Source organism: Callionymus lyra, chromosome 4 (assembly GCF_982586985.1).
Source record: "Callionymus lyra chromosome 4, fCalLyr1.hap1.1, whole genome shotgun sequence".
NCBI lineage: Eukaryota > Metazoa > Chordata > Actinopteri > Syngnathiformes > Callionymidae > Callionymus > Callionymus lyra.
Window position 1 is genome coordinate 907501 of NC_141821.1, and position 25000 is coordinate 932500.

A 25000-nucleotide genomic window follows, 5' to 3' on the forward strand; every position below is an offset into this window, starting at 1 on the left:
TATGTATATATATATGTGTGTATATACTGTATATGTGTTTATGTATATAAATGTGTGTATCAAGTAGAAAAATGTGTTGTTAATTAAACATGTTCTGAAGGTTTGTTTTTAAATATAAATAGTTTGTGAAAAGTTGACGAAGAATAAAAGAGTCAAGAGTCGCTCACACATCTGTCCAGGTTTAACCTCGTCAACAACCTGCTGATGAATCAACTTTTATCAACTTTATATCAACTTTTATCAACTTTTATCAACTTTTATCAACTTCATATCAACTTTATATCAACTTTATATCAACTTTATATCAACTTTTATCAACTTTTATCAACTTTATATCAACTTCATATCAACTTTATATCAACTTCATATCAACTTTATATCAACTTTTATCAACTTTTATCAACTTTATATCAACTTCATATCAACTTTATATCAACTTTATATCAACTTCATATCAACTTTATATCAACTTTATATCAACTTCATATCAACTTTATATAAACTTTATATCAACTTCATATCAACTTTATATCAACTTTATATCAACTTTTATCAACTTTTATCAACTTTATATCAACTTCATATCAACTTTATATCAACTTTATATCAACTTCATATCAACTTCATATCAACTTTATATCAACTTTATATCAACTTTATATCAACTTCATATCAACTTTATATCAACTTCATATCAACTTTATATCAACTTTATATCAACTTCATATCAACTTTATATCAACTTTATATCAACTTCATATCAACTTTATATCAACTTCATATCAACTTCATATCAACTTCATATCAACTTTATATCAACTTTATCAACGTCAGACAAACGTGTTTCTCTCACAAACTCTAAAGACGTCTCAAGTGTTTCAACTTTCAAAGGCTGGAAGTGGCCCCCGGACCTCGCGTGGACACCAGAGAGTCGTGACTGATTGAAAGGTTTCTCGTAAACATCAGTAAATAATCATGTGATAAATAATCATGTGATAAATAATCATGTGATAAATAATCATGTGATAAATAATGACGAGTGACCAGTGTGTGTGTGAGGGACACGTTCCACTTGTGTTGGACGAGCGTCCCCCGAGGCCTCCAGGGACCCGAGTGTATTGAGGCCCCAGTGATGAATGGTGCGAGGAGGACGACGTCACACAGTGTCCCTTTAATTTACCCGTGATTTATGGACAGAAGCTCCTCTGGTGTCGCCTCATTAATTCTCTCTGCTTCCACTCTGGGCCTCCGTCCACCAGACTGAGTACGAGAGGCTACTTTGAGGACGTTTGAGTGACGCCAGCAGGATTTAATGTTTTTTAAACCTTTATACGTTTATAAGTCGACATCAAACTGAACGTTGAAGAATCTTTCGTTAATTTATTATTTTTAATCAATAAATCATTCATTTGAAATAAATATTCTATGTTGAAAGATTTAATTACTTCATGATTTTGTTTACAATCATTTTTAATATGATTATTTTTCAAACATTTGACTCTTTTAGACTCTTTTAGATTTAATTGAATTAAACTCTATTTTATCAACATTTTATATTGAATTAAAAAGACGAGGAATTAACAAATATTGATTTAATTGTAGGAATTATTCATCAAATTATTAATGAAAAAAATGATTTATTGAATTAAATAAACAATTTAATGTTTACAAAAACAACAACATTTGAAAAAAAGGTCATTAAACTATATTCAATATTGTGACTGATTTAATAGTATTAAATATATTCAAATATATATATTAAATATATTCAATATTGTGACTGATTTAATAGTATTAAATATATTCAAATATATATATTAAACTATATTCAATATTGTGACTGATTTAATAGTTTTAAATATATTCAAATATATATATTAAATATATTCAATATTGTGACTGATTTAATAGTATTAAATATATTCAAATATATATATTAAATATATTCAATATTGTGACTGATTTAATAGTATTAAATATATTCAAATATATATATTAAACTATATTCAATATTGTGACTGATTTAATAGTATTAAATATATTCAAATATATATATTAAACTATATTCAATATTGTGACTGATTTAATAGTATTAAATATATTCAAATATATATATTAAATATATTCAATATTGTGACTGATTTAATAGTATTAAATATATTCAAATATATATATTAAATATATTCAATATTGTGACTGATTTAATAGTATTAAATATATTCAAATATATATATTAAATATATTCAATATTGTGACTGATTTAATAGTATTAAATATATTCAAATATATATATTAAATATATTCAATATTGTGACTGATTTAATAGTATTAAATATATTCAAATATATATATTAAATATATTCAATATTGTGACTGATTTAATAGTATTAAATATATTCAAATATATATGAAATATATTCAATATTGTGATACAATAGTATTAAATGTATTCAAATATATATGAAATATATACAATATTGCGATACAATAGTATTAAATGTATTCAAATATATATGAAATATATACAATATTGCGATACAATAGTATTAAATGTATTCAAATATATATGAAATATATACAATATTGCGATACAATAGTATTAAATGTACTCAAATATATATGAAATATATACAATATTGCGATACAATAGCATTAAATGTATTCAAATATATATGAAATATATACAATATTGCGATACAATAGTATTAAATGTATTCAAATATATATGAAATATATACAATATTGCCATACAATAGTATTAAATGTATTCAAATATATATGAAATATATACAATATTGCGATACAATAGTATTAAATGTACTCAAATATATATGAAATATATACAATATTGCGATACAATAGTATTAAATGTATTCAAATATATATGAAATATATACAATATTGCTATACAATAGTATTAAATGTATTCAAATATATATGAAATATATACAATATTGCGATACAATAGTATTAAATGTATTCAAATATATATGAAATATATACAATATTGCGATACAATAGTATTAAATGTATTCAAATATATATGAAATATATACAATATTGCGATACAATAGTATTAAATGTACTCAAATATATATGAAATATATACAATATTGCGATACAATAGTATTAAATGTATTCAAATATATATGAAATATATACAATATTGCCATACAATAGTATTAAATGTATTCAAATATATATGAAATATATACAATATTGCGATACAATAGTATTAAATGTACTCAAATATATATGAAATATATACAATATTGCGATACAATAGTATTAAATGTATTCAAATATATATGAAATATATACAATATTGCGATACAATAGTATTAAATGTATTCAAATATATATGAAATATATACAATATTGCGATACAATAGTATTAAATGTATTCAAATATATATGAAATATATACAATATTGCGATACAATAGTATTAAATGTATTCAAATATATATGAAATATATACAATATTGCGATACAATAGTATTAAATGTATTCAAATATATATGAAATATATACAATATTGCGATACAATAGTATTAAATGTATTCAAATATATATGAAATATATACAATATTGCGATACAATAGTATTAAATGTATTCAAATATATATGAAATATATACAATATTGCGATACAATAGTATTAAATGTATTCAAATATATATGAAATATATACAATATTGCGATACAATAGTATTAAATGTATTCAAATATATATGAAATATATACAATATTGCGATACAATAGTATTAAATGTATTCAAATATATATGAAATATATAAAATATTGCGATACAATCCTATTAAAACTCTGAGACGATGAGAAGTCGTGTCGACATGTGTTTCTTCTCCTGATCAATGAATTCCTGCCTAATAGCCATTAATTCTTGTCTAATGACTTCGAATGAAAACGTCTTCAAAGCTCGACGACCTTCCCATGATGCTTAGCGTGTGATTGACACGCCGCTCATTAGCATCTACGTTAAGATAACGAGTTGCACGAAGACGTGAAAAGTACTGCTGAAGTTTTCATCAGGTGTTGTTTTCATTGGTCTGTTGACGCTAACGGATCATTATTCCCAGAATGCAACAGTTCATCTGTGCTAACGCTCCAGATACTCAGCTACTCCCGATGTTACTCCAGAAAGTTCAGTGAAGAAAGTACGAGGAAGAAAAAAGTATTTTCTACGAGCGACTCAAGAATTCACAGAAGGTTTTTCTCCAGTGGGTCTTAGCACTCTTCAATACTACCTCGCTGAGTAATACTTCAGTTATACTACAGAGTTATTCTTCAGAGAAATAATCCAGAGATATACTTCAGAGTAATAATCCAGAGTTATACTTCAGAGTTATACAACAGAGTTATACTTCAGAGTGATACTACAGAGTTATACTTCAGAGTTATACAACATAGTTATACTTCAGAGTTATACTTCAGAGTAATACTACAGAGTTACACTAAAGAGTTACACTACAGAGTTATACTTCAGAGTTATACTACAGAGTTACACTTCAGAGTTATATTCCAAAGTTATATTTCAGAGTTATACTACAGAGTTATAATCCAGAGTAATACTACAGAGTTATACTCCAGAGTTTTACTTCAGAGTAATACGACAGAGTTATACACCAGAGTTATACTTCAGATTAATACTACAGAGTAATAGGACAGAGTAATACTATAGAGTTATACTTTAGAGTAATACTACAGAGTAATACTACAGAGTTATACTACAGAGTTATACTCCAGAGTTATACTTCAGAGTTATACAAGTATATACTATACTATATATATTATATTATATATATATTATATATATATTATACTAGTAATAATATAGTAATACTACAGAGTGATAATAGAGTTACACTACGGAGTAATAACACAGAGTTCTACGTAACAGTAATACTACAGAGTAATACGACAGAGTAATACTATAGAGTTCGACTCCAGAGTTATAATTCAGAGTAATACTACAGAGTAATAATATAGAGTAATACTACAGAGTAATACTACAGAGTTATACTACAGAGTAATAATACAGAGTTATACTACAGAGTAATAATAGAGAGTAATACTACAGAGTAATAATACAGTGTTCTACTACAGAGTAATACAACAGAGTAATCCTACAGAGTAATAATACAGAGTAATACTACAGAGTAACACATCCGCAGACTTACTCTCCATAGCGTGCAGGTACTCCATGTGCAGAGCGCTGGCAGTACTCGCTCCGGCGGTCGCCGCGACAGACGGGAGTAGATCGGCGGCGTATGGACTCCTATGACCTGCAAGCAGCGCCATCTGGTGGTAATACTCTGCAGTGGTCAGGCCTGTGTGAGGGGCTGGAGAGAGAGGAGGGTCAGAAGAAGTTTGTTACATCTGAGTGAACTTTGAACTTTATAGACATCGAGTCAGTCTTCTAGTCTCAAGTCAGTCTTCTAGTCTCTAGTCTGTCTTCTAGTCAGTCTTCTAGTCTAAAGTCAGTCTTCTAGTCTCAAGTCAGTCTTCTAGTCAGTCTTCTAGTCTAAAGTCAGTCTTCTAGTCTCAAGCCAGTCTTCTAGTCTCAAGCCAGTCTTCTAGTCTGTCTTCTAGTCAGTCTTCTAGTCTAAAGTCAGTCTTCTAGTCTCAAGTCAGTCTTCTAGTCTCAAGCCAGTCTTCTAGTCTGTCTTCTAGTCAGTGTTCTAGTCTAAAGTCAGTCTTCTAGTCTCAAGTCAGTCTTCTAGTCTCAAGCCAGTCTTCTAGTCTGTCTTCTAGTCAGTCTTCTAGTCTAAAGTCAGTCTTCTAGTCTCAAGTCAGTCTTCTAGTCTCAAGCCAGTCTTCTAGTCTGTCTTCTAGTCAGTCTTCTAGTCTAAAGTCAATCTTCTAGTCTCAAGTCAGTCTTCTAGTCTCAAGCCAGTCTTCTAGTCTGTCTTCTAGTCAGTCTTCTAGTCTCAAGCCAGTCTTCTAGTCTGTCTTCTAGTCAGTCTTCTAGTCTCTAGTCAGTCTTCTAGTCTAAAGTCAGTCTTCTAGTCAGTCTTCTAGTCTAAAGTCAGTCTTCTAGTCTCAAGTCAGTCTTCTAGTCAGTCTTCTAGTCAGTCTTCTAGTCTAAAGTCAGTCTTCTAGTCTCAAGTCAGTCTTCTAGTCAGTCTTCTAGTCTAAAGTCAGTCTTCTAGTCTCAAGCCAGTCTTCTAGTCTCAAGCCAGTCTTCTAGTCTGTCTTCTAGTCAGTCTTCTAGTCTAAAGTCAGTCTTCTAGTCTCAAGTCAGTCTTCTAGTCTCAAGCCAGTCTTCTAGTCCGTCTTCTAGTCAGTCTTCTAGTCTAAAGTCAGTCTTCTAGTCAGTCTTCTAGTCTAAAGTCAGTCTTCTAGTCTCAAGTCAGTCTTCTAGTCAGTCTTCTAGTCAGTCTTCTAGTCAGTCTTCTAGTCTAAAGTCAGTCTTCTAGTCTCAAGTCAGTCTTCAGGTCAGTCTTCTAGTCTAAAGTCAGTCTTCTAGTCTCAAGTCAGTATTCTAGTCTGTCTTCTAGTCTCTGTGTTGTGAGTGTGTATATAAGTGTGTATACGTGTGTTGTGAGTGTGCAGTGCAGATGTGTGTGTATATAAGTGTGTATATGTGTGTTGTGAGTGTGTATACATGTGTGTTGTGAGTGTGCAGTGCAGATGTGTGTGTATATAAGTGTGTATATGTGTGTTGTGAGTGTGTATACATGTGTGTTGTGAGTGTGCAGTGCAGATGTGTGTGTATATAAGTGTGTATATGTGTGTTGTGAGTGTGTATACATGTGTGTTGTGAGTGTGCAGTGCAGATGTGTGTGTATATAAGTGTGTATATGTCTGTTTTGAGTGTGTATACATGTGTGTTGTGAGTGTGCAGTGCAGATGTGTGTGTATATAAGTGTGTATATGTGTGTTGTGAGTGTGTATACATGTGTGTTGTGAGTGTGCAGTGCAGATGTGTGTGTATATAAGTGTGTATATGTGTGTTGTGAGTGCGTATACATGTGTGTTGTGAGTGTGCAGTGCAGATGTGTGTGTATATAAGTGTGTATATGTGTGTTGTGAGTGTGTATACATGTGTGTTGTGAGTGTGCAGTGCAGATGTGTGTGTATATAAGTGTGTATATGTGTGTTGTGAGTGTGTATACATGTGTGTTGTGAGTGTGCAGTGCAGATGTGTGTGTATATAAGTGTGTATATGTGTGTTGTGAGTGTGTATACATGTGTGTTGTGAGTGTGTATACATGTGTGTTGTGAGTGTGCAGTGCAGATGTGTGTGTATATAAGTGTGTATATGTGTGTTGTGAGTGTGTATACATGTGTGTTGTGAGTGTGTATACATGTGTGTTGTGAGTGTGTATACATGTGTGTTGTGAGTGTGTATATATGTGTGTTGTGAGTGTGTATACATGTGTGTTGTGAGTGTGTATACATGTGTGTTGTGAGTGTGTATATATGTGTGTTGTGAGTGTGTATACATGTGTGTTGTGAGTGTGTATACATGTGTGTTGTGAGTGTGTATATATGTGTGTTGTGAGTGTGTATACATGTGTGTTGTGAGTGTGCAGTGCAGATGTGTGTGTATATAAGTGTGTATATGTCTGTTTTGAGTGTGTATACATGTGTGTTGTGAGTGTGCAGTGCAGATGTGTGTGTATATAAGTGTGTATATGTGTGTTGTGAGTGTGTATACATGTGTGTTGTGAGTGTGCAGTGCAGATGTGTGTGTATATAAGTGTGTATATGTGTGTTGTGAGTGCGTATACATGTGTGTTGTGAGTGTGCAGTGCAGATGTGTGTGTATATAAGTGTGTATATGTGTGTTGTGAGTGCGTATACATGTGTGTTGTGAGTGTGCAGTGCAGATGTGTGTGTATATAAGTGTGTATATGTGTGTTGTGAGTGTGTATACATGTGTGTTGTGAGTGTGCAGTGCAGATGTGTGTGTATATAAGTGTGTATATGTGTGTTGTGAGTGTGTATACATGTGTGTTGTGAGTGTGCAGTGCAGATGTGTGTGTATATAAGTGTGTATATGTGTGTTGTGAGTGTGTATACATGTGTGTTGTGAGTGTGTATACATGTGTGTTGTGAGTGTGTATATATGTGTGTTGTGAGTGTGTATACATGTGTGTTGTGAGTGTGCAGTGCAGATGTGTGTGTATATAAGTGTGTATATGTCTGTTTTGAGTGTGTATACATGTGTGTTGTGAGTGTGCAGTGCAGAGATAGGATCCTTCAGAAACAGATAAATCTTCTCACAAAGATCTGATTCTTGCTCTTAAACGCGTCTATTCTTCAGGCGAGTCGAAGCTATAAATAGTCGCGGCTACTTCCTTATGCTAATGTGTTGGATGGTGTAGCTTCTAAAGACGAGGAGCACGAGCCAGGATCCACACGAGGAGCACCAGCCAGGATCGCTGCAGCTTCATTGACTCTTCATTGTTCTCAGCTCAGCTTCTGCATTCAACCATAATGTGTCTTTCACACCAGAGCTGGCAGCAGAAGACGCCAGAGGCCAGAGGCGTGGACGTGCACCGGGTGTTCCTCCCTCACACACATATACAAGTATACACACACACACACACATATACACGTATACACACACACACACGCACAGATTTATACACACACACACGTATATACACACACTCACACCTATATACACACACACACGTATATACACGTATATACACACACTCACAGATTTATACACACACACACACGTATATACACACACACACACACACGTATATACACATATATACACACACTCACAGATTTATACACACACACACGTATATACACACACTCACACGTATATACATACACACACACGTATATACACGTATATACACACACAACACACTCATGGATTTATACACACACACACGTATATACACTCACACACAAACACACACACCTATATACACACACACACACACACACACATATATATACACACACTCACACACACGGATTTACACACACAAACACACGTATATACACACACACTCACAACACATTCACACACATATCTTTAGACTTAGATTGTGTAATTGTGTCCTTTTTTCTTTATTTCTCTTGTTCTTATTTTATTTTGATTGATTTATATTTTATAAAAAATAGCTGTATGTATCGACTGTATTTACCTATTATTATTTACCTTAACAACCTTACCTATATGTACACGTATATACACACACTCACAACACACACTCACACGTATATACATACAATACACACAGACATACAACACACATGGATTTAAAACACACACAACACACTCACGTATTTATACACACACACACAACACACTCACGTATTTATACACACACACACAACACACTCACGGATAAACACACACACAACACACTTACAAATTTATACAGACACACACATACAACACACTCACGGATTTATACAAACACAATACACACGTATTTACACACACACACACAACACACTTATGTATTTACACACACACACATGAACACAAACACACCATCTCTCCATAAGACTATTTCAAACACACTCTCTGTGTGTGCTGTGATAACACACACATGATAACAACACAAACATGCTAACAAAACACAGATGCTAACATCATATAATGCTCACAACACAAACATGCTAAAAAAACACACATTCTAATAAAACACAGTTACTAACATCATATAATGCTAATGACATGCTAACAAAACACACATGCTTACAACACAGACACATGAGTCTGGCTCTACTCAAGGTTTCTGCGTCTCACCGTCAGCAGGACTGAGGCCTCTACTGGCCGACAGCACCGACAACGAGGGGCTGCTGAGCGGCTGCAGGGACCGGATGTAGTCCATGTAGGGGTTGATGTAGGCGTGCGAGGGGTGGAAGGGAGACTCCGCCCCCACAGACGGGTTCCTCTGCGGCGAGATCCGGATCAACGAGATGTCGGAGAACGCCGGACTTCCTGCCAGTGAAGGAGGCCTGGAGTCAAGAGGAGGACACAGTGAGACCATGTTCTGAGGGACTTTCGTTAAACATGAGCAGCTAAAGCTAACTAGCGTGTGGCTAACTAGCCTCTTGCTAACTAGCGTGGTGGTAAATAACTTGTTGCTAACTAAATTGCTGTTAACTAGCTTGTTGCTAACTTACTTGGTAACTAGCTTGTTGCTAACTTACTTGTTAATAAGCTTGTTGCTAATAAGCTTGTTGCTAACTAAATTGTTTCTAACTAACTTGTTGTTAACTAGCTTGTTGCTAACTTACTTGTTAACTAGCTTGTTGCTAACTACCTTGTTGCTAAATAACTTGATGTTAACTAGCTTAGTGCTAACTTATTTGTTAATTAGCTCGTTGCTAAATAACTTGATGTTAACCAGCTTGTTGATAACTAACTTGTTGTTAACTAGCTTGTCGTAATAGAAAAAAAATAAAAGAGATGTTTTGTGATAAGAAAGTTGAGACTACAACTTCAGTATACTTCGATTTACTTCAATATACTTCAATTTACTTCAATATACTTCAATATACTTCGATATACTTCAATATACTTCGATTTACTTCAATATACTTCAATTTACTTCAATATACTTCAATATACTTCAATATACTTCGATATACTTCGATTTACTCCAATATACTTCAATATACTTCAATTTACTTCAATATACTTCAATATACTTCAATATACTTCAATGTACTTCAATATACTTCAATACACTTTGATATACTTTGATATACTTCGATTTACTTAAATATACTTCAAAATACTTCAATTTACTTCAATTTACTTCAATATACTTCAATATACTTCAATGTACTTCAATACACTTTGATGTACCTCGATATACTTCGATTTACTTCAATATACTTCAATATACTTCAATTTACTTCAATTTACTTCAATATACTTAAATGTACTTCAATATACTTCGATATACTTCAATGTACTTCAATATACTTCAATACACTTTGATATACTTCAATATACTTCAATTTACTTCGATTTACTTCAATATACTTCAATATACTTCAATACACTTTGATATACTTCAATTTACTTCAATATACTTCAATATACTTCAATGTACTTCAATATACTTCAATACCCTTTGATATACTTCAATATACTTCAATACACTTTGATATACTTCAATACACTTCAATATACTTCAATTTACTTCAATATACTTCAATATACTTCAATATACTTCAATACACTTTGATATACTTCAATTTACTTCAATATACTTCAATATACTTCAATATACTTCAATACCCTTTGATATACTTCAATATACTTCAATACACTTTGATATACTTCAATTTACTTCAATATACTTCAATACACTTTGATATACTTCAATTTACTTCAATATACTTCAATTTACTTCAATATACTTTAATATACTTCAATATACTTCAATATACTTCAATATACTTCAATATACTTCAATACACTTTGATATACTTCAATTTACTTCAATATACTTCAATATACTTCAATACCCTTTGATATACTTCAATATACTTCAATACACTTCAATATACTTCAATATACTTCAATACACTTTGATACACTTCAATTTACTTCAATATACTTCAATATACTTCAATATACTTCAACATACTTCAATATACTTCAATACACTTTAATATACTTCAATTTACTTCAATATACTTCAATATACTTCAATGTACTTCAATATACTTCAATATGCTTCAATACACTTTGATATACTTCAATTTACTTCAATATACTTCAATATACTTCAATGTACTTCAATATACTTCAATATACTTCAATACACTTTGATCCACTTCAATTTACTGAAATATACTGAAATATACTTCAATGTACTTCGATATACTTCAATATACTTCAATATACGTCAATATACTTCAATACACTTTGATATACTTCAATTTACTTCAATATACTTCAATACACTTTGATATACTTCAATTTACTTCAATACCCTTTGATATACTTCAATATACTTCAATACACTTTGATATACTTCAATTTACTTCAATATACTTCAATTTACTTCAATATACTTTAATATACTTCAATATACTTCAATGTACTTCAATATACTTCAATGTACTTCAATATACTTCAATATACTTCAATACACTTTGATATACTTCAATTTACTTCAATATACTTCAATACACTTTGATATACTTCAATTTACTTCAATATACTTCAATACACTTTGATATACTTCAATTTACTTCAATATACTTCAATACACTTTGATATACTTCAATTTACTTCAATATACTTCAATACACTTTGATATACTTCAATTTACTTCAATATACTTCAATACACTTTGATATACTTCAATTTACTTCAATATACTTCAATATACTTCAACAGTGTTCAGACCAGCAACAGATTGTGACATGAAGGTTAACAACATGGAGGAGAAGATGAAGTCAGTAGAAAACAGGAGGACGCTCCTCCTTCTCCTCCTGAGACCAGAGCTCGGGTCACAGGAGTCACTGGACTGAGGAGGAGAAGATGAAGTCAGTAGAAAACAGGAGGACGCTCCTCCTTCTCCTCCTGAGACCAGAGCTCGGGTCACAGGAGTCACTGGACTGAGGAGGAGAAGATGAAGTCAGTAGAAAACAGGAGGACGCTCCTCCTTCTCCTCCTGAGACCAGAGCTCGGGTCACAGGAGTCACTGGACTGAGGAGGAGAAGATGAAGTCAGTAGAAAACAGGAGGACGCTCCTCCTTCTCCTCCTGAGACCAGAGCTCGGGTCACAGGAGTCACTGGACTGAGAAGATTGATCTCAACATGATCCTCCTTCGATCTCAACACTTCACACTGAGTTCATCACTAACTCCACGGTTCGTCCTCCTCACTCACACGGACGGAAGGAAGTGAAGGAGAGCAGGAGGTGTTGGATGCAGGAAGAGAAGGAGCAGGAAGAGAAAGTCTAGGAGGAGAAAAGCAGGAGGAGAAGGAGCAGGAAGAAAAGGTCTAGGAGGAGAAGAGCAGGAGGAGAAGGAGCAGGAAGAGAAGGAGCAGGAAGAGAAGGAGCAGGAAGAGAAGGAGCAGGAGGAGGAGGGGCAGGAGGAGCAGGAGGAGAGTGCCATGAAATCACTCCTTCCTAACAATACTCCAGGAGGAGGCGAGCGAGTGAACTTTGTTCCTTTCATTCATTTCTCTGAACTAATCAAATGTCACTTCCTTCATATTTCATCATCTGAGCAGCTCAAGAACCACATGTTGATGTTTTTACATTTACACGTGATGACGTGTTTTCTACTACAATATATATATATATATATATATAAATACATATAAATAGATATGTACATGTTAATATACACGTTTAAATAAATATGTACATGTTTATATACACGTTTAAATACATATGTACATGTTTATATACACGTTTAAATAAATATGTACATGTTTATATACACGTTTAAATATATATGTACATTTTTATTTACACGTTTAAATTTATATGTACATGTTTATTTACACATTTAAATATATATGTGCATGTTTATATACACGTTTAAATAAATATGTACATGTTTATATACACGTTTAAATATATATGTACATGTTTATATACTTATTTATATACATGTTTAAATATATATGTACATGTTTAAATACACGTTTAAATATATATGTACATGTTTATATACAGGTTTTATATGAATATATATATATATAAAAATCAATTGTATAATCTTGTAATAAGAGAATGTTTTCACCAAAGCTTCGTCCATTAGAACCGTCTGCTAAAACACTTCAGTTCTTTAGAACCGTCCGTTAAAACACTACAGTTCTTCAGAACCGTCTGCTAAAACACTTCAGTTCTTTAGAACCGTCTGCTTAAACACTACAGTTCTTTAGAACCGTCTGCTTAAACACTTCAGTTCTTTAGAACCGTCTGCTAAAACACTTCAGTTCTTTAGAACCGTCCGTTAAAACACTTCAGTTCTTCAGAACCGTCTGCTAAAACACTTCAGTTCTTTAGAACCGTCCGTTAAAACACTACAGTTCTTCAGAACCGTCTGCTAAAACACTTCAGTTCTTTAGAACCGTCTGCTTAAACACTACAGTTCTTTAGAACCGTCTGCTTAAACACTTCAGTTCTTTAGAACCGTCTGCTAAAACACTTCAGTTCTTTAGAACCGTCCGTTAAAACACTTCAGTTCTTCAGAACCGTCTGCTAAAACACTTCAGTTCTTTAGAACCGTCTGCTAAAACACTTCAGTTCTTTAGAACCGTCCGCTAAAACACTTCAGTTCTTTAGAACCGTCCGTTAAAACACTACAGTTCTTCAGAACCGTCTGCTAAAACACTTCAGTTCTTCAGAACCGTCCGTTAAAACACTTCAGTTCTTTAGAACCGTCTGCTAAAACACTTCAGTTCTTCAGAACCGTCTGCTAAAACACTTCAGTTCTTCAGAACCGTCTGCTAAAACACTTCAGTTCTTTAGAACCGTCTGCTAAAACACTTCAGTTCTTCAGAACCGTCTGCTAAAACACTTCAGTTCTTCAGAACCGTCTGCTAAAACACTTCAGTTCTTTAGAACCGTCTGCTAAAACACTTCAATTCTTCAGAACCGTCTGCTAAAACACTTCAGTTCTTTAGAACCGTCTGCTAAAACACTTCAGTTCTTCAGAACCGTCTGCTAAAACACTTCAGTTCTTCAGAACCGTCTGCTAAAACACTTCAGTTCTTCAGAACCGTCTGCTAAAACACTTCAGTTCTTCAGAACCATCTGCTAAAACACTTCAGTTCTTCAGAACCGTCTGCTAAAACACTACAGTTCTTCAGAACCGTCTGCTAAAACACTTCAGTTCTTTAGAACCGTCTGCTTAAACACTACAGTTCTTTAGAACCGTCTGCTTAAACACTTCAGTTCTTCAGAACCGTCTGCTAAAACACTTCAGTTCTTCAGAACCGTCTGCTAAAACACTACAGTTCTTCAGAACCGTCTGCTAAAACACTTCAGTTCTTTAGAACCGTCTGCTTAAACACTACAGTTCTTTAGAACCGTCTGCTAAAACACTTCAGTTCTTCAGAAACGTCTGCTAAAACACTTCAGTTCTTCAGAACCGTCTGCTAAAACACTTCAGTTCTTTAGAACCGTCTGCTAAAACACTTCAGTTCTTTAGAACCGTCTGCTAAAACACTTCAGTTCTTCAGAACCGTCTGCTAAAACACTTCAGTTCTTCAGAACCGTCTGCTAAAACACTTCAGTTCTTTAGAACCGTCTGCTAAAACACTTCAGTTCTTCAGAACCGTCTGCTAAAACACTTCAGTTCTTCAGAACCATCTGCTAAAACACTTCAGTTCTTCAGAACCGTCTGCTAAAACACTTCAGTTCTTCAGAACCATCTGCTAAAACACTTCAGTTCTTCAGAACCGTCTGCTAAAACACTACAGTTCTTCAGAACCGTCTGCTAAAACACTTCAGTTCTTTAGAACCGTCTGCTTAAACACTACAGTTCTTTAGAACCGTCTGCTAAAACACTTCAGTTCTTCAGAACCGTCTGCTAAAACACTTCAGTTCTTCAGAACCGTCTGCTAAAACACTTCAGTTCTTCAGAACCGTCTGCTAAAACACTTCAGTTCTTTAGAACCGTCTGCTAAAACACTTCAGTTCTTCAGAACCGTCTGCTAAAACACTTCAGTTCTTTAGAACCGTCTGCTAAAACACGTCAGTTCTTCAGAACCGTCTGCTAAAACACTTCAGTTCTTCAGAACCGTCTGCTAAAACACTTCAGTTCTTCAGAACCGTCTGCTAAAACACTTCAGTTCTTTAGAACCGTCTGCTAAAACACTTCAGTTCTTTAGAACCGTCTGCTAAAACACTTCAGTTCTTCAGAACCGTCTGCTAAAACACTTCAGTTCTTTAGAACCGTCTGCTAAAACACTTCAGTGCTGCAGAATTTATCTCTTTTCTCTCTAAATTGCCTGAAAGAACCAGAGACACTTTCACAACTTTGCTCTTTTTTCTGCTCCTGCAGTGAATTGAAGAGGCTTCATGTCGACGGACGCTCATATCAAACAACGCGGCGCCAAAATTACCGTAGCGACGATAAGACGCCAGATAGAGCGAGAGAGGAGCGGGGGAGGAGGAGGGAGGAGGAGGGAGGAGGGGGAGGGAAGGAAGTGATTCTACTCAATTATACTGCAAAATTGCTATGAGTGAATATTTTTCATTCAGGTGACTGATGGTATCAGAGGAGCTGCAATGCAGATAAATAAAGGAGCTTCTGTCAAGAATAAACACCATTAATCATCTCTGTCCTGCCCAGAGGAGGAGGAGGAGGAGGAGGAGGAGGAGGAGGAGGAGGAGGAGGAGGAAGAAGAAGAGGTGGAAGAGGAGAAGGATGAGAAGAGGAGGAGGAGGGGGAGGAGGAGGAGGAAGAGGTGGAAGAGGAGGAGGAGGAGGTGGAAGAGGAGAAGGATGAGAAGAGGAGGAGGAGGAGGAGGAGGAAGAGAAGGATGGGAAGAGGAGGAGGAGGAAGAGGAGGAGGAGGAGGAGGAGGAGGAGGAAGAAGAGGAGGAGGAGCAGGAGGAGGAGGAGGAGGAGGAGGAGGAGGAGGAAGAGGAGGAGGAGAAGGAGGAGGAGGAGGAGGAGGAGGAGGAGGAGGAGGAAGAAGAGAAATAAGGGGGAGTGAATTCTTGTGTTTGTCTTCATGTGTTGCTCGGTGACTGCATGAGGGTCATTGTTGTGAAGCTCAATAAACCCTCCTTTATATATTTCTCTAAGACATTTGCTCGTGTTGGAAGAAGCATCTTGAGACAAACTGTTGACCATGAAGAGTATTATGAAGCCCGATCTGATGTATCATGAAGCCTGGTCTGATGTTTCATGAAGCCTGGTCTGATGCTTCATGAAGCCTGGTCTGATGCTTCATGAAGCCTGGTCTGATGCTTCATGAAGCCTGGTCTGATGCTTCATGAAGCCTGGTCTGATGTTTCATGAAGCCTGGTCTGATGTTTCATGAAGCCTGGTCTGATGTTTCATGAAGCCTGGTCTGATGCTTCATGAAGCCTGGTCTGATGCTTCATGAAGCCTGGTCTGATGCTTCATGAAGCCTGGTCTGATGCTTCATGAAGCCTGGTCTGATGTTTCATGAAGCCTGGTCTGATGTTTCATGAAGCCTGGTCTGATGCTTCATGAAGCCTGGTCTGATGCTTCATGAAGCCTGGTCTGATGTTTCATGAAGCCTGGTCTGATGTTTCATGAAGCCTGGTCTGATGCTTCATGAAGCCCGATCTGATGTTTCATGAAGCCTGGTCTGATGCTTCATGAAGCCTGGTCTGATGTTTCATGAAGCCTGGTCTGATGTTTCATGAAGCCTGGTCTGATGTTACATGAAGCCTGGTCTGATGCTTCATGAAGCCTGGTCTGATGCTTCATGAAGCCTGGTCTGATGTATCATGAAGCCTGGTCTGATGTTTCATGAAGCCTGGTCTGATGTTTCATGAAGCCTGGTCTGATGTATCATGAAGCCTGGTCTGATGTTTCATGAAGCCTGGTCTGATGTATCATGAAGCCTGGTCTGATGTTTCATGAAGCCTGGTCTGATGCTTCATGAAGCCTGGTCTGATGCTTCATGAAGCCTGGTCTGATGTTTCATGAAGCCTGGTCTGATGCTTCATGAAGCCTGGTCTGATGCTTCATGAAGCCTGGTCTGATGTTTCATGAAGCCTGGTCTGATGTTTCATGAAGCCTGGTCTGATGCTTCATAAAGCCTGGTCTGATGCTTCATGAAGCCTGGTCTGATGCATCATGAAGCCTGGTCTGATGTTTCATGAAGCCTGGTCTGATGTTTCATGAAGCCTGGTCTGATGTTTCATGAAGCCTGGTCTGATGTATCATGAAGCCTGGTCTGATGTTTCATGAAGCCTGGTCTGATGTTTCATGAAGCCTGGTCTGATGTTTCATGAAGCCTGGTCTGATGCTTCATGAAGCCTGGTCTGATGTATCATGAAGCCTGGTTTGATGTATCATGAAGCCTGGTCTGATGTTTCATGAAGCCCGGTCTGATGTTTCATGAAGCCTGGTCTGATGCTTCATGAAGCCCGGTCTGATGTATCATGAAGCCTGGTCTGATGCTTCATGAAGCCTGGTCTGATGTATCATGAAGCCTGGTTTGATGTATCATGAAGTCTGGTTTGATGTATCATGAAGCCTGGTCTGATGTTTCATGAAGCCTGGTCTGATGCTTCATGAAGCCTGTTCTGATGCATCATGAAGCCTGTTCTGATGCATCATGAAGCCTGGTCTGATGTATCATGAAGCCTGGTCTGATGCTTCATGAAGCCTGGTCTGATGTATCATGAAGCCTGGTCTGATGTTTCATGAAGCCTGGTCTGATGTATCATGAAGCCTGGTTTGATGAATCATGAAGTCTGGTTTGATGTATCATGAAGCCTGGTCTGATGTTTCATGAAGCCTGGTCTGATGTATCATGAAGCCTGGTCTGATGTATCATGAAGCCTGGTCTGATGTATCATGAAGCCTGGTCTGATGCTTCATGAAGCCTGGTCTGATGTATCATGAAGCCTGGTCTGATGTATCATGAAGCCTGGTCTGATGCTTCATGAAGCCTGGTCTGATGTATCATGAAGCCTGGTCTGATGTATCATGAAGCCTGGTCTGATGTATCATGAAGCCTGGTCTGATGCTTCATGAAGCCTGGTCTGATGTATCATGAAGCCTGGTCTGATGTATCATGAAGCCTGGTCTGATGCTTCATGAAGCCTGGTCTGATGTTTCATGAAGCCTGGTCTGATGTATCATGAAGCCTGGTCTGATGCTTCATGAAGCCTGGTTTGATGCATCATGAAGCCTCGGGAACATGTGTCGTCCAGGTCCAGGTCGTCCACACGGAGCCGAACAAAGACTCTTGGTTGAGACTCATTAAGAGTGAAATGAAGTGTCGAGCTGCTAATACGAACATATTTCAGGATCATTGCTCTGTTATAAATAAACATGCTTCAATCAAGGTCGCACACTAATAGTCACGATGCTGCTCGTTTGGACGCGTCGAGGAAACACTGCGGACACGGCGGCGAGGGGGGGGGAGGCTGGATTGATGGAAGCGCCCGAGGCCTGAACCAAGTGTAATTACAGCCATAATGAGAGGCTGCATGGGGAAGTACCGTCATAATAGTGGCTGTGTACTTATATCTGAGGATCATAACCACACTCGTCCTTATTCCTTCTTTCCTTCAGCCTCACGTCCAGCAGACCATGGATCACGTCAGGTCTCTGGACCATGGAGAGAACTTTGTAATCTGAGAACCAATCACTGAACTCTGGGATGGATTTTGTGGCCACGCCCACTCCAGACCTCTGATGAGTCCTTCACTGGAACTAAACTTAAATCAAGTGAAGCTCGAACCCTTGAAGATCCTCATGACGTCAGAGGAACCTCATCTTCAAAGAGAAGATTTAAAACTTCACCAGTTTGTTGTTGAAACTAAATATTGTTGAATTTATATCTGTCACGATTAGTAAATAAGAAAATACTGACATGCCATTGATCCTGGCGATGACTGAGGACGAGAGGATACAGTGAGTCCAGCAGCTTTTAAAGCTGATGTTTGGACATATTTTGGTTTGAAAACAAATGAAAGTAGTTACGACTTCAAGAGTCATGTGGTCTGTAAATACTACAACACCAGAGTCAAGTACTGGACAATACTACACTTATATACTTGTTACTACACTATCACAACACCAGAGTAAAGTACTGGACAATACTACACTTATATACTTGTTACTACACTATCACAACACCAGAGTCAAGTACTGGACAATGCTACACTTATATACTTGTTACTACACTATCACAACACCAGAGTAAAGTACTGGACAATACTACACTTATATACTTGTTACTACACTATCACAACACCAGAGTCAAGTACTGGACAATGCTACACTTATATACTTGTTACTACACTATCACAACACCAGAGTAAAGTACTGGACAATACTACACTTATATACTTGTTACTACACTATCACAACACCAGAGTCAAGTACTGGACAATGCTACACTTATATACTTGTTACTACACTATCACAACACCAGAGTAAAGTACTGGACAATACTACACTTATATACTTGTTACTACACTATCACAACACCAGAGTCAAGTACTGGACAATGCTACACTTATATACTTGTTACTACACTATCACAACACCAGAGTAAAGTACTGAACAATACTACACATATATACTTGTTACTACACTATCACAACACCAGAGTCAAGTACTGGACAATACTACACATATATACTGGTTACTACACTACCACAACACCAGAGTCAAGTACTGGACAATACTACATATATATACTTGTTACTACAGTATCACAACACCAGAGTCAAGTACTGGACAATACTACACATATATACTTGTTATTACACTATCACAACACCATAGTCAAGTAATCGACAATACTACACATATATACTTGTTACTACACTATCACAACACCAGAGTAAAGTACTGAACAATACTACACATATATCCTTGTTACTACACTATCACAACACCAGAGTCAAGTACTCGACAATACTACACATATATACTTGTTACTACACTATCACAACACCAGAGTCAAGTACTCGACAATACTACACATATATACTTGTTACTACACTATCACAACACCAGAGTAAAGTACTGAACAATACTACACATATATCCTTGTTACTACACTATCACAACACCAGAGTCAAGTACTCGACAATACTACACATATATACTTGTTACTACACTATCACAACACCAGAGTCAAGTACTCGACAATACTACACATATATACTTGTTACTACACTATCACAACACCAGAGTAAAGTACTCGACAATACTACACATATATACTTGTTACTACACTATCACAACACCAGAGTCAAGTACTCGACAATACTACACATATATACTTGTTACTACACTATCACAACACCAGAGTAAAGTACTGAACAATACTACACATATATACTTGTTACTACACTATCACAACACCAGAGTCAAGTACTCGACAATACTACACATATATACTTGTTACTACACTATCACAACACCAGAGTCAAGTACTGAACAATACTACACATATATACTTGTTACTACACTATCACAACACCAGAGTCAAGTACTGGACAATACTACACATATATACTTGTTACTACACTATCACAACACCAGAGTCAAGTACTGAACAATACTACATATATATACTTGTTACTACACTATCACAACACCAGAGTCAAGTACTGGACAATACTACACATATATACTTGTTATTACACTATCACAACACCAGAGTCAAGTACTGGACAATAATACACATATATACTTGTTACTACACTATCACAACACCAGAGTCAAGTACTGAACAATACTACATATATATACTTGTTACTACACTATCACAACACCAGAGTCAAGTACTGGACAATACTACACATATATACTTGTTACTACACTATCACAACACCAGAGTCTAGTACTGAACAATACTACACATATATACTTGTTACTACACTATCACAACACCAGAGTCAAGTACTGAACAATACTACACATATATACTTGTTACTACACTATCACAACACCAGAGTCAAGTACTGGACAATACTACACATATATACTTGTTACTACACTATCACAACACCAGAGTAAAGTATTGAACAATACTACACATATAAACTTGTTACTACACTATCACAACACCAGAGTCAAGTACTGGACAATACTACACATATATACTTGTTACTACACTATCACAACACCAGAGTCAAGTACTGGACAATACTACACATATATACTTGTTACTACACTATCACAACACCCGAGTAAAGTACTGAACAATACTACACATGTATACTTGTTACTACACTATCACAACACCAGAGTCAAGTACTGGACAATACTACACAAATATACTTGTTACTACACTATCACAACACCCGAGTAAAGTAGTGAACAATACTACACATGTATACTTGTTACACACTATCACAACACCAGAGTCAAGTACTGGACAATACTACACATATATACTTGTTATTACACTATCACAACACCAGAGTCAAGTACTGGACAATACTACACATGTATACTTGTAACTACACTATCACAACACCAGAGTCAAGTACTGGACAATACTACACATATATACTTGTTACTACACTATCACAACACCAGAGTCAAGTACTGGACAATACTACACATATAAACTTGTTACTACACTATCACAACACCAGAGTCAAGTACTGGACAATACTACACATATATACTTGTTACTACACTATCACAACACCAGAGTAAAGTACTGAACAATACTACACATATATCCTTGTTACTACACTATCACAACACCAGAGTAAAGTACTGAACAATACTGTAGAGGTTAATAGTGTGTAATAGTGTGTAATAGTGACTAAGATAGTAATAGTGTGTAATAGTGACAAAGAGAGTAATAGAGAGTAATAGTGTGTAATACTGTGTTATAGTGACTAAGAGAGTAATAGTGTGTAGTAGTGACAAAGAGAGTAATAGAGAGTAATAGTGTGTAATAGTGTGTTATAGTGACTAAGAGAGTAATAGTGTGTAAAAGTGTGTAATAGTGTGTAATAGTGACAAAGAGAGTAATAGAGAGTAATAGTGTGTAATAGTGACTAAGAGAGTAATAGTGTGTAATAGTGTGTAATAGTGACAAAGAGAGTAATAGAGAGTAATAGTGTGTAATAGTGTGTAACAGTGTGTAATAGTGACTAAGATAGTAATAGTGTGTAATAGTGACAAAGAGAGTAATAGAGAGTAATAGTGTGTAATAGTGACAAAGAGAGTAATAGAGAGTAATAGTGTGTAATAGTGACAAAGAGAGTAATAGAGAGTAACAGTGTGTAGTAGTGACTAAGAGAGTAATAGTGTGTAACAGTGTGTAATAGTGACTAAGAGAGTAATAGTGTGTAACAGTGTGTAATAGTGACAAAGAGAGTAATAGAGAGAAATAGTGTGTAATAGTGACTAAGAGAGTAATAGTGTGTAATAGTGTGTAATAGTGACAAAGAGAGTAATAGAGAGTAATAGTGTGTAAAAGTGTGTAATAGTGTGTAATAGTGACTAAGATAGTAATAGTGTGTAATAGTGTGTAATAGTGACAAAGAGAGTAATAGAGAGTAATAGTGTGTAATAGTGACAAAGAGAGTAATAGAGAGTAATAGTGTGTAATAATGTGTAACAGTGTGTAGTAGTGACTAAGATAGTAATAGAGAGTAATAGTGTGTAATAGTGACTAAGAGAGTAATAGTGTGTAACAGTGTGTAATAGTGACTAAGAGAGTAATAGTGTGTAACAGTGTGTAATAGTGACAAAGAGAGTAATAGAGAGTAATAGTGTGTAATAGTGACTAAGAGAGTAATATTGTGTAACAGTGTGTAATAGTGACAAAGAGAGTAATAGAGAGTAATAGTGTGTAATAGTGACTAAGAGAGTAATAGTGTGTAACAGTGTGTAATAGTGACTAAGAGAGTAATAGTGTGTAACAGTGTGTAATAGTGACAAAGAGAGTAATAGAGAGTAATAGTGTGTAATAGTGACTAAGAGAGTAATAGTGTGTAACAGTGTGTAATAGTGACTAAGAGAGTAATAGTGTGTAACAGTGTGTAATAGTGACAAAGAGAGTAATAGAGAGTAATAGTGTGTAATAGTGACTAAGAGAGTAATAGTGTGTAACAGTGTGTAATAGTGACAAAGAGGGTAATAGAGAGTAATAGTGTGTAATAGTGACTAAGAGAGTAATAGTGTGTACCAGTGTGTAATAGTGACAAAGAGAGTAATAGAGAGTAATAGTGTGTAATAGTGACTAAGAGAGTAATAGTGTGTAACAGTGTGTAATAGTGACAAAGAGGGTAATAGAGAGTAATAGTGTGTAATAGTGACAAAGAGAGTAATAGAGAGTAATAGTGTGTAATAGTGACTAAGAGAGTAATAGTGTGTAACAGTGTGTAATAGTGACAAAGAGGGTAATAGAGAGTAATAGTGTGTAATAGTGACTAAGAGAGTAATAGTGTGTAACAGTGTGTAATAGTGACTAAGAGAGTAATAGAGTGTAACAGTGTGTAATAGTGACAAAGAGGGTAATAGAGAGTAATAGTGTGTAACAGTGTGTAATAGTGACTAAACAACAGGATGAATGTTGTCGACCTGACAGCAGCTCAGATAACTGTCCAGAGACTAAAGACGCTGATGCACAACTTCTCCATCCCCGTGTGAACCTCTCCTCCCTCTCTCCTCCTCCTCCCTCTCTCCTCCTCCTCCCTCTTTCCTCCTCCTCCCTCTCTCCTCCTCCTCCCTCTCTCCTCCTCCTCCTCCCTCTCTCCTCCCTTTCTCCTCCCTCTCTCTCGTCCTCCGTCTCTCTTCCCTCTCTCCTCCTCCCTTCTCTCCTCCTCCCTTCTCTCCTTCTCTCCTCCTCCTCCTCCCTTTCTCCTCCCATTCTCCTCCTCCCTTTCTCCTCCCTCTCTCTCCTCCTCCCTCTCTCCTCCCTTTCTCCTCCTCCCTCTCTCCTCCTCCTCTCAGCTGTGCTCCTGGTCTAAGGCACTGACAGATAACAAGCGTCATGTTAGCAGAGCTCTGTTCGCTCCATTATCTCTGCATGAGTTAAATGCTGAATTATATTTAGTCTGCAGCGACACGAGCATCAATCACGTCTTTACTGTGAGGTGAGAACAGAAAACATTCATTAAATCACAGATATGACGCGACGAGGCTGATAATGATGAAGAATATCAAACATAATGCGGCGCAAGTTGCTGCTCCGTCCAATTTGTCCTCGTCGTCCTCGTCGTCTGCAGGAGCAATGATGGACGAGGAGAGAGAGCACATTATACTGTTGTGGATTATAGTGGAAAATTGTTGGATTATAGGTGAAAATTGTTGGATTATAGGTGAAAATTGTTGGATTATAGGTGAAAATTGTTTGATTATAGTGGAA

The 25000-nt window shown here is 36.1% G+C and overlaps 1 protein-coding gene across 2 annotated transcripts in view; it reads right to left on the minus strand.

The window, feature by feature from the left end:
* gli3 (GLI family zinc finger 3) overlaps window positions 1-25000 on the minus strand; it is a 159918-nt gene that overhangs the window by 25341 nt on the left and 109577 nt on the right. For both annotated transcript variants that reach the window (XM_087788425.1, XM_087788424.1), the window contains exons 5-6: window positions 9753-9964; window positions 5200-5361 (exon numbers count right to left, since the gene is read on the minus strand). In XM_087788425.1, coding sequence (XP_087644551.1) covers window positions 5200-5361; window positions 9753-9964 — 374 coding nt within the window. The remainder of the gene's footprint in view (window positions 1-5199; window positions 5362-9752; window positions 9965-25000) is intronic.